Below are 11,757 nucleotides of genomic sequence, written 5' to 3' on the forward strand. Positions count from 1 at the left end.
AACATTGCTTGTAAATGTCTTTGGAGTAGCAAGAGGATCAAGAACCATGATTCAACCTTTTATTTTCCTATTACATAAAAGCCTCTGACATGAAGAATGTTAGTATTGCAGGCTACTGATGCCCTGTAGTTTTTCTGTCTTAACTGCTTTAGTGATTCCTTTTTTTGTAGAGTAGCTGATAACATTTTTCAAACAGTACGCCCAACTCTGCACATTTTTACACTCAAATATCAGTTCTGTGCTCCCTGAGCAGTAAAGCATAGATACAGTAAACTGTCCATACATCTATATGGTTGTAGTATATGTATAGATAATTAGAGCCAAAAAATAAGCAGCAGGGAGATAAAGGTGATGTGATTCTGTGCCTAACAGCTGTGAGGAGCTTATGGATCCATGCTCATGTTGTCAAACATACTATAAAGCAGCATTGTATTAGTTATTGTGTTTTACAGTGTCAAGTTCTGTTGGCAGATGAGCAGGTTTTAATCTCAATTTCTAATCGCACAGTATCATTGACATGTTTACACATCATGCCAACAGTGACCAAAGGATAATGTCCTGAAGTTTCTATATGGTCTCTGTTTGTAGAAACTAATACAACTCATAAAACAATCAGTATTTGTTATAAATGAATATTAATATCTCATATTGCAACAGACACACTGTTGTTTGACTCAGGATGGTCTCTGGGTGAGATTTGCTGGTAATACTGTGCAAGCTTTAGTGTGAAAAACCCTCCAGATGTACATGTCACCTATAATTGTCCTGCACTGTCCAACAAAACCAATTAGACAAAAGTCTGTCAATCACTCACCAAAGGAGACGCCCAGGTGGCACAGTTTTCACATTTTTCAACACCAATTGAAGCTGTGACAAAATTCCCTAAATGATCTTTACATGATTCAAGAAAATCTGGCACAACTGGTTTGTTTGCTTATCCATGTGTTTATTTATTTATTTTTTTTCTTCATTTTCATTGCAAAACATTTTATTGAAGTTACGTTGATTCCTGTGCCAAACCATAGCTGATAATAGCACATCTCTGTGAACTTTCAGCCAGCTTTGGGAAGTTGACCGTAGTATGCAACTGGCTGCTACCCCCAATTCTGCGTATTATGCGGCGAATTCTGCTGCAAATTCTGCTGCCCATTCCGGTTCAAATTCTGCTGCCAAAACCACTGACAATTCTGTTTCGAATTCTGCTGCGTATTCTGCTGCTCGTTCTGGTTCGAACTCTGCTGCGAATTCTGCTGCGAATTCTGCTGCCCGTTCTGGTTCAAACTCTGCTGCCAATTCTGCGTATTCGGGTACGAATTCTGCTGAAAATTCTGCCGCCCATTCCGGTTTGAATTCTGCTGCCAATACAACTGACAATTCTGTTTCGAATTCTGCTGCGAATTCTGCTGCCCGTTCTGGTTCGAACTCTGCTGCGAATTCTGCTGCAAATTCTGCTGCCCAGTCTGGTTCAAACTCTGCTGCTCATTCTGGTTCAAACTCTGCTGCGAATTCTGCTGCCCAGTCTGGTTCGAATTCTGCTGCTCGTTCTGGTTCAAACTCTGCTGCGAATTCTGCTGCGAATTCTGCTGCCCAGTCTGGTTCAAACTCTGCTGTGAATTCTGCTGCGAATTCTGCTGCCCATTCTGGTTCGAACTCTGCTGCGAATTCTGCTGCCCGTTCTGGTTCGAACTCTGCTGCGAATTCTGCTGCGAATTCCGCTGCCCGTTCTGGTTCGAACTCTGCTGCGAATTCTGCTGCCCGTTCTGGTTCGAATTCTGCTGCGAATTCTGCTGCCCGTTCTGGTTCGAACTCTGCTGCGAATTCTGCTGCGAATTCTGCTGCCCGTTCTGGTTCGAATTCTGCTGCGAATTCTGCTGCCCATTCTTGTTCGAATTCTGCGGCGAATTCTGTGGCCCATACCTAGGAAGGAATTGAGAGAAATCAGATTCACCAGGTCTTCTAGATGTATATATCATATACTTTTGTTTAATCTTTAATTGGTATTGTTTTTTTGTTTTTTGGTAGATCTTTTGGTTATTTTTTTTTATACTTACTTATATTTTTATAATTACTGTTATTAGTAGCAATCAAAAGTCCTTACCCGCCATTGGGATACTGGCCTGTGAACAGACAAGGAGACAGAAATTAAATACTATCATAGCAATATGATAGTCATTGTTATGCCATTGCTTAATATTATTTATTATTTATGTTTAAAATAATGCGAACACTTTACTTTTAGTTCCCCTATTTAGCATAGCATATATAAACTTTTAAAAATGTATTAACATTAATGGAAAACTCGGGGTTGCCTTCATTGAAACAGAAAATATAAAACAAAAAATTTCTCTCTCTTGGTTTCTTTTTTTTTGGTTTTCTTAAAGGAGAGCACAGGAAAAGTAACGTGCAGAGCTGAAATGTAGGCTGTAGCCAAGGACATATTACCATCCTAGCAAAGTGGGCAACTACCCACAGGTCCCAGATTTCCAGCCAAACTCTCATAGGCAAATTATTATTGACAGCTTTTGCAGGCCACATAGTTCTTACAACTGACTGAAGAAGCCTGTTGACATCAACTGGGGTTCAGCTTATTCAAGTGAAAACTAAACGTGGTGAGTTGATTTACCTTTTCCTTTGCCTGTGGGGAAGAATTTAGTCGTTACACCTCCACTCTCGCCAGGTTCAGCCATGAGGATGACCAGCGTCAACACCAGAAAGATCATAACACCCTTCATCCTGAAAAACAAAAGTATACAGTATCTTAATGGTCACATCAAGTCGTGATATATATCCAGGGCCAACTGTCGTCACATACCCCAAAGACTTTGCATTTATTAGTGAAGAGGAAATTTTGCATCTTACCTTTCAACAGTTTGACTGTCGGAGTCAGAAAACTATTGTCAAAGACCAGAGAGCCGTGTGAGATCTACAGCTGTTGTGAAACTCTGAGTCTAGGTGTTGTGGGGTACATCTCTTTTATAACAGCAGAGATGACTGTCTCTTGTGTTTAGCAACATGAAGGTGGAAGGTGTTTATCTTATCTCAATCTGTTGTCACAATCCAGTTCATTAGGTGAAAGGGAAACTACGTAAAATCAGGTGTCTTGAATATAATAGTTATTTATTAATTCAAGGAGCTTCGATAATGAATAAAAACAAACAACTATGAGAAAAAACATGGCTTCCCCATGTATTTTACACTGTAATAGAAGAAGCCAGAGTTCAGGTAGCCAGAGCGGTCAGTGCGCAAGAGAAATTTCTCTTATCATAATGTTGTGAAACCAGTATGAACAAGGTATTTGAGAGAACTTGGGGGAAAGGTCAACATCCTCATTGTTGTGCCACAAAAACAAAATACTTGTTACATACAGTAATGGTACATGCTGACATAAAAAAATCAAAAATAAACTTGTCAAAGTTGAGAACCCCTCACAAACTCTGACTGAATTCCTCACAGACCGGGTTTTTTAATAACTCTCAGCCTACCTGCACGACAAGACAATCTGCTCCAAAGAGCAGGCACACATGGGAAAAAAAAACAACTTTCTTCTTCTACAGCTAAATGACTGTACTTGTCCTAGGTTCTTGGTTGAGCTAATCTGATAAAACATCAGTTTGGATGCTAAATGGCATCGTCCTTATTTCTCAACCAATGTTGAGTTTTTCTTATATTGTGACTCTGTGCCTCTGTTAGCTCAGCTGTCAATCAATCACACAGCGTTTGGAGGATAAAGACTTTCAACAATAAGCAAATGCTGTTCTGCGCTAAAGTTGCCATGAAGAGCGGATCAATTGATGAGTCTGTTGATAGATTATTGATTGGCAACTGTTTTGACAATTGATTACTACAATAAGTGTTGCTTTAAAATGCTTCTCAAATATGAGAATTAGCTGCTTTCCCTTCACTTACATTACAGTGTATTGAAAATATTGGCCATACAAAAGAAGACATTTGATGACATCACCTCGGGCTGTTGGAAATTATAATGGACATTTTTATCAGTTTTTATGTGATTGATTCATTGATTATTAAAAATATTAGCTGCAGAACAAATCTGCAAATCTGAAAGTAATTTATTTATAATCATCCCTTTAATGTTTTGTGCAACCATTTGGTAGCGAACATTTTGAGTCACTGTATCTCCTTTAAAATTGTGTTGAACTTCACCTGATTGAACCATCTCTTTCACTTGGTTTAGTTATGTTAAAAAATCCAGTAGATGTCACTGTGTCATGGTATGCCTTTTTAGTTTGCCTGCAAACCAGGAAGTGAGAAAGAGAAAACTGACTCATGACATGTCAAGTCGTGCTGAGTTTTGGTGGAGCAAAAAGGTCAACACAAAGATTGCCATGCTGGTACACAGGTACAAGACCCCAGTCAATTCAGGGCGATGGTACTTTCCCCTGTTTGGATACATTCTTGACCTGTGCATCTTAAATGCCTGGCTGATCTACTCGACGGACTGTGGCCTACTGAACGAAACACTAGTGCCTGTCAAAAGGTTCTGCTTGGCAGTTGCCTCCAGTTTGGGCGCAAGTCAACAAGCCAGTATCCAAATTTTTCCGACCATGATCTTCCTCTCCACCACAGATGTGGTCTCGGAAGAAACCAACACCCCAAGACCCTCAAAACCACAACCAGATTTGTGTTATGTGCAACTGCCAACCCCTGTCCAAAGGATGTCCCAAGATGGAAATGCCAGAAACACAATGTTTTCCTATGTTTGAATGCAAAGCAGGAATGCTTCACAGCATACCACCAGAAACAGAGTAGATCTAATGGCAAAAAAAAAAAAAAAAAAAGCTACTGACCAAAAAACATTTGTGTTGTTGTATGACCAGCCAAAAAAAATGTGTGTTGTTGTATTGCCACAAAGAGGAGCAAGTTCAGTTCATTTCTTGCAAAAGTTAGCATTTTATCTGACTTTTTCTAAATGTTTTTGTTATCTAAAATTGTGTATATACTTTTACCATGAAGGGACTTGCATACCATTTGGTAGAGGGTCTGTTTAAAAAAGAAAAACAAAAAAACAATAGACCGTTCTTATAGACCCCCCCTCCCCAAAAAAAAAAACAACAAAAAAACAAAAAACAAATGCAATTTCAACACTTTTCTTGTTGAGGACATTTACTCCCACCCTGCCCCATGCACACCATGACTGATTAATGTGAATCATTGTGATTGTAAATGATTTTTGTATGAAATATGATCATCATCATTTCTACAGAAAATATACTAATGTGTTTTGCATACAACCTTATTTTTGATGGAAGCATACAACACACAACAGACACTAATAACACCAATATACCCTTTAAAGGAACTTAGTTACTTAGATAAGAATACAAAATACAGTTTGCCTTTGTCTTGCAGTTTTATTCATAGGGATAGGGTTGTGCAGTTTGCAAAAGCAAACAATTTCAACATTTTTCAAAATCATTTCAAGCTGTGCCAAAAATCACTGCATCTGAAGTGCTTTATTCAAACCCAAGCCCACTGGTTTGTAGTCTAGAGTTTCCTGATCCATTTGTTTGTGGCATTGCAGAGCAAAAAGCTATAGCTCAGACTCTTCAAAATGAACAGGTTCAGCCGCGATAATATCGTCGATCTACATAGTAATCTGGTGCAGAGCCTCTTAGCCGGTACCGCAGTGCGTTCCTAGGTAGAAGTGGGAATGAAAGTTAGGGCTGTCTATAAGTAGTTAGAGTAGCTGAGACTGTTTCACAGGTGTTTTCTTCTTTAAACAGTAAAAACTATTTAGGTGTTCTTACCTCATCCTGACGTTGTTTCTGTGGACTATAAAAGCAAAGACATAAAAATAACATTACAGGACGTGAAGTAATAGATTGTCAAAGTATTAATATTTCAATATTTCAATTTCAGTTTGAAATTAGTACATTAATAATTCTTTAAATCTGTATTTAACAAATGCAGCTGCCAATAATAAATAAATGATATGGTAAAACACAGAATGTAGTGAAGTGATATATATATAGATACATAATTGGTTAGTACACTGAGTGGTGAAAATATTGTGCATCTATTTGTGCTTTTTAATATGTTAATGCTACTTGTGTTACAAATGAGTGGTGTATCTATTGAAGCAGAAACATCATGTGTGTTCACTTGTGCGTTACCTCTCCATCCCATCCTGGCACCTCTATACATAGCCTTGGCACCAGACCAGATGGCTTTCAGGTGTTTAATAAAACACTCTCCAGGTTCAGCCATGAGAACGACCAGAGACAACACAAGAAAAATCATGACACACTTCATCCTGCAAAACAAAAGTATAACACATTTAGAGTCAGCTTTATAACATTATAACTGCTCCAATACCCATCTCTACTCCATACCATCAGTTATTCTAGATATTCAGTAATATATTGTCTTAGCTGTAACAGATCTCTACATTCACTTCATTGATTTATCCAAATGTATCTCAAGGCTACAGGTCAAATCATAAAGTATCTAAAGTGCCAGCTCTCATCACATCCTAAAGGAAAAAAAACAGACACAACATGTATTGTTTACCTGTCCTCAGGTTGATAATCAGAGTTAATAGACTTGTCAAAGAGAGCAAAGTCAGCTGAAGTGAGATCTACACCTGACATGAATTTCTGTGTCAAACAGGAGTGAAATAACTGTTTCTCTCAGTGGGTGGGGCCCATATCATTATATTATTTAATGCATTTTCTCACATTTGTTGTTTTTCATGGTGTGAGAAAGTGGTTAGCCTCAAAACTGAACTTGCATCTGTAAGGGGAAGAAAACTTATTTTACAGCTAGTGATTGTGGAAAGTTGAGGGCTTAAAATTAATATATTTCCAAGGTATCCTTAACTCATCTACAGCTTGCACAGCAGATCCAGCTAATTAGCAACATTAGTTTTTTTTCTGTCAGTTTACATGTCAGCCTTGTCATTGCAAAAATGAAATGAAACAAAACAACAATCATGTATGTCAAAAAATTATCCTTAGCTCACACACAAGAAGCACTTCAGCAAAATTTGATTGTAACACAACTGTGAAAATACCTGGACTCATCCTTTCAAACTTTACTGATGCTTTGGGACATGAACTTTCCAAGATGATGAACCTCTAGAAAGACCCAGGCTAGCCATTTCCTCCTGTTTCCAGTTTTTATGCTAAGTTCATGCTAACTGACTGCTGGCTGTGGCGTCATAGAGTAGTATCGATCTCCTCACCTAATTCACCACCAGAAGGCGAATAAGTGTATTTTCAAAATTTGTCAAACTTTTGCTTTAATCTTTCCAGACTAATCACTCAACTTTATTAACAACTGCTAAAATATCTTTTTCCTAAACACCCATGGCTGACCAGGTTCAACAGGTTCACCTGTTTCACCTGTTTAGGCTTCTACTCAGGACTGTGCGGGCATGCACACACTTGGCGTATTGACATCTTTCATGTTAGTTTTTTACTGAACCTGCCAAGGTGAAATAACTCCAACTGTCATTTTTCTTATTAGTACACAGTGACCAGACTTTTTTACAGGAGAGGTTTTGAAATGTCCATGTAAGAAAATCACAGGTGTAAGTAGTGAATGAATTCCAAGCTGCTTCAGTTTCAGGGTTCTGATACTAATGTCATTAGTCACATCTGTACTTTCACTACTATAAGTCAAAATGCCTGCTGTGAAAAAAGGCCTGTCAGTAACAGCACGCTTAGCTTATCTTGCTTAGCGTAGCTTCCCAAAGCTCTGCCCAGAACTGCCCATACTAGTGCTTAGTACATGGCTGACTGATGTAGCCTGTTTGCAGTGGGCTGTCAAGTCATTGCAATCATTCAGCAGTCATTTGCACCTCTCCATCAGGCTTTGAAGCCTCCAAGAGCACAGTCCCCACTTCAGCTATAAGAAACACCAAAACACACTTCATCCTGAAAACAAGAAAATGTAGTGGCCACTTCATAAACTTCATAGATCTCTTCATTAACTATTCATTCAGACAACAGCGACCGTGTTATAACTGCCAGCTCTCTTCACATATTTTAAAGTGAAGTACATGAAAGATTAAACATTTATATCTTACTTTTCCACAGCAGTTGAGAGACCCACAGATGATGTGGATCTGTGCCTGTGAAGTACCTGTCTCTCTATAAAGCAGGGGTTTAAATCACGTTGCCAGTGTTTGTGCAGAAAGATGATATATTGTGTTTATCTAATGTGAATTCTATAAGTTTGAGGTTTTCAAGCTGTGAGAAATGGATAGACACAAAATAGGTAAATGTGTTTCTGGAAGAAATACTAAAGGAGAATACAATGTTTAATGACTTGGAAGAACAATGTAGCATTAAAAAAAAAGTTCATGTCTAGATTTTCCAATATATCTGATATATTGATCTGATATATTATTAGTGAACAGATATCTGTGTATAACCTCATCAGTATGTAGAGTATATTGTCCGTCTACATTGAACTGAACTGCAATCGTAGAACCATTTTGATAGAAATGAGCATTTATGTCACATATTGCTGTCATTAGACAATCGGATTCAAATGGCCTGAAGTGGCTGTAACTCTGGACCATATGGCTTTGCTGAATATCACCATGTATTCTACTGAAAATGCGTGATGTTTCTATAGAAGGAGGAAATGCTGCTTCTTCTGATCAACAAAATGTTGTGAAACCAGTATGACTGAGGCATTTTAAAGATAAGACAATAAGGGGAAACTGACAACATCCTCATTATTGTCCAAATTTTTTCAATTTAGTTTGAAGTGTTACAGACTTGATAACAGAATGTATATTGGAATTAAAACTAAAAACAAATATTCGGTGATCTGCTCATTTTAAACCACAAATAAACAACTTGTGTGTCAGCAACTTGTCTGGATTTGTGTCCTGAGGCCAATCACACTACAGTTAAACCAGCTTCAATGAACAGGAACACACTGATGAAGAGTCAGGGTTTGGCCGAATGTTTCATGTAATATTTATTTGGCCTTTACAGTACATTTTTCTCTTTTCACACTTCAACCCATTACATTTAAATGCTTTTGCTTGGGCTTTTTTCTTTGTCTTTTCTTTTGTTCCTGTGACACTTTGGTGTAAATAGATTTATGACATTTCTCTGTTTCTGTGCGCATTTTACTGTGAGTCTCAATTTCCTGCCCTGTAATGAATGTGCTGTACAGATAGCACATTTGTTACAATTCTAACATAAAGTGGGAAACATTAATTTACCATAAAACAACAACATGCAACTGGAACCTTAATACTGTTTCCCTTCCCATGTAGGTCTTACATGGGAATAAGAATCCAGCTGGTGAGGCCCTACTGCTCTCTTACTCCTGGTGTTGAGTGAAAGAAACAAACACAGTGTTCTTTTACACAGTAAATATCAGGCCCCAGTTAATCATCACGGTTGTGTTTGCATGATTTGTAAAATACTGAGTCAGAGGACGACTGTTGGAAAATCTGGCTGCAAAAAATGTGACATGAATAGCCACCTTTAGCTAAATCTTTGCATAAAAATGCAGCTAAATGTGTCTGACTAGTTTGACTATAGCACAAAGAAGCCATGAGTGTGTTCTCCACATGCTATCAAACACCATCCTCAAACATAAGTGGAGGTGTCAGGGTGTCATCTTAATGTCAAGTCATTGTTATTATGTAATAACATTTTATCAGCGATCAACACATTGATGCTGATGAACATTGTGACACAACATCTAGATTGAGTGGTAAGAGGTGGTTCATTCAAAGCTACAGAGTACTTTAGTTCATTTCTTTGATCATAGTTGTGCCCGAAAATGGAAATTCAACAGTTGGATTTGTTGGCACACATCAGCAAATCATGCTTCACTTGCAGAACTTAAATATATGAATAGTTCAAGACTGGTACAGGTCCAGCTAGTCTAAAATTTGACTTCCAACAAGTGTCATGTTCCCTTATCACACATCCCGCAAATCATCCCAGTTAACTCTAAAGGGTGACTGCTATAGTTGTGAGTGTTCATGCATTGAAATGGTTTTGTTCCTCACCTACCAAAACAACCCGAACATGCTTTGTTAAATAAAGTGTCTTCAGGCCTTCATCAGCCAATCAATGTGCACTTACAGTTTGTATAAGAGGAGAAATGTATTTAACTTGAGCGGAGCCATAAGACTTTCAGATTTTCAGTATTACATTATATGTACAACTAGTAAATCCTTTAAAAGTACTTTTTGCCCGATTGCAGTACCATTATTGATTTGTAAAAAATCAGCTTTCACTCCAATTTATTTAACTTTCATGTCACACAAACCTTAGTGTGTGTTTTAATCAGGTCAGGTTAGATGGCAAGTTAAAGTTTGTGCCAAATTTGAAGAAATATCACAAGAGATATCACTTTTAAGAGGCCAATCCGTGTTTTGAGAGGTAGCAGTGACCCTGACCTTTGACCTTTTACCACCAAAGTCAAATTATACAAAATTTGAAGAAATTCCCTCAAGGCATTACTGAGCTATCAAGTTCATGAGTATGGGATGGACCAACGTATGGACCACCAGAAAACCTAATGCCTCCAAAAGTTTTGCTTGGAAAATTTATAAGAAGATGAATCAGTTATCAAAACAGTTTTATCGACTGACTGTTGCAGCTTTAGTCGACTGTTCACACAAAATAATTGAAGCACATCAGTAATGTACAACATTAAATTCAATCAGCCAAATTTACTTTGACGTAAAATGTTGGTGTAGACTGATGAAAATGAACTTAGATGAAACGATAACATATTATTTTCTTCATGTTTAGTCTGTTTTGAAAATGCTAACTCATGTCACTTCAGCTGTGTATATTAGTGCTCTCAGACAGTGATGATCATAGAGATGTATGTGTTTATGGGACCACATAGTTTGAGGAAGAAGAGTTTTTTTTCACAGACTCCACCTACTAACACTCCTCTGTCTTTACTGCTCACATTAAAGTGGAAGGGCCATGATGTCGTCTTTTCTCTGTGTTTAATGTAGCTGTATGTGGAGCAGCTCTTTCTGTTTAAGAAATGATTACTGCAGGGTCCTTCTCTACCTCATCACGTTTGTCCTCTTCGAGTCATTACGTTGCAACCATTCTCTTGTCATTTATTTTATTTTGACTTGGCACCGCTGCCAGTGTCCTCTCCATGAGGTCAGCCTTTACAGCATGCTATTTGCAACCCTGTTGCTGATACTGAATGTGAAAATTAGCAACATAATAATAATATCATTATAATGTCACTTTAGGTGAATAAATGTAATTTCCAGGAGACACAGTTCCTATATAGTTCCTGAACTATGCTTCCTAACCCTAACCCTTGTTTGCATTCTGCATGATATCATTTGCATAGAGCTTGAATTTTTTTCTTGATTTCTATCTTCACTTCAACATTGTTTACTGTCACATATCTGGATACTCTGTACTGCCTTATCACTTAAACACTGTAATCTTAATCTTAATCCTCAATTTCCACCAATCTGACCACCAACTGTTAGGGAGCAAAATAATTTAAACGTAGAAATGTGGAAGGCAGCCAGGTGGAGCTCTTAAAAGTGTTTTAACCAAATGAATGCACTCAATCATTTATTATACACTACTCTACCAAGAGGCAGTATAATGTATGTATATCAGAGCTCTGCAGTTAACCTGAGAGTAACACCCTCTCACCAGCCAATCAAAGGGAGCCAATCAAGCAGTGTGAGAGCTACAGCTGATGTAAGTTGAGTGAGAATTTGTGAGTGATGAATCATTGTTTGTGCAGTACAGCAGCAGCGTGCTG

At 38.0% G+C, this 11,757-nt stretch overlaps 1 protein-coding gene across 2 annotated transcripts; it reads right to left on the reverse strand.

Moving 5' to 3' along the window:
• Positions 1-925: 925 nt before the first annotated feature.
• Positions 926-4,124, reverse strand: LOC139612456 (putative uncharacterized protein DDB_G0279653). 2 transcript variants are annotated; one of them, XM_071468051.1, is made up of 5 exons: positions 2,860-4,124; positions 2,624-2,733; positions 2,099-2,117; positions 1,851-1,917; positions 926-1,814 (listed from the first exon to the last, which is right to left on the reverse strand). In XM_071468051.1, exons 2-5 carry the CDS (start codon positions 2,730-2,732, stop codon positions 1,095-1,097), a joined length of 915 nt encoding a protein of 304 aa, XP_071324152.1. In that variant the 5' UTR covers position 2,733; positions 2,860-4,124; the 3' UTR covers positions 926-1,094. The 2 variants fall into 2 exon arrangements, with proteins under 2 accessions (XP_071324152.1, XP_071324151.1); XM_071468050.1 differs by having other exon boundaries at positions 926-1,917; positions 2,860-4,122.
• Positions 4,125-11,757: the final 7,633 nt, after the last annotated feature.

The sequence above is a fragment of the Trachinotus anak genome, unplaced genomic scaffold, assembly GCF_046630095.1.
Source record: "Trachinotus anak isolate AG129_WGS33_773 ecotype Australia unplaced genomic scaffold, CSIRO_AGI_Tana_v1 ptg000031l, whole genome shotgun sequence".
NCBI lineage: Eukaryota > Metazoa > Chordata > Actinopteri > Carangiformes > Carangidae > Trachinotus > Trachinotus anak.

What these genes read in the sequence shown, in the direction of transcription:
- LOC139612456 (XM_071468050.1), bottom strand. Translation starts at nt 2,732, where the DNA reads ATGAAGGGTGTTATGATCTTTCTGGTGTTGACGCTGGTCATCCTCATG.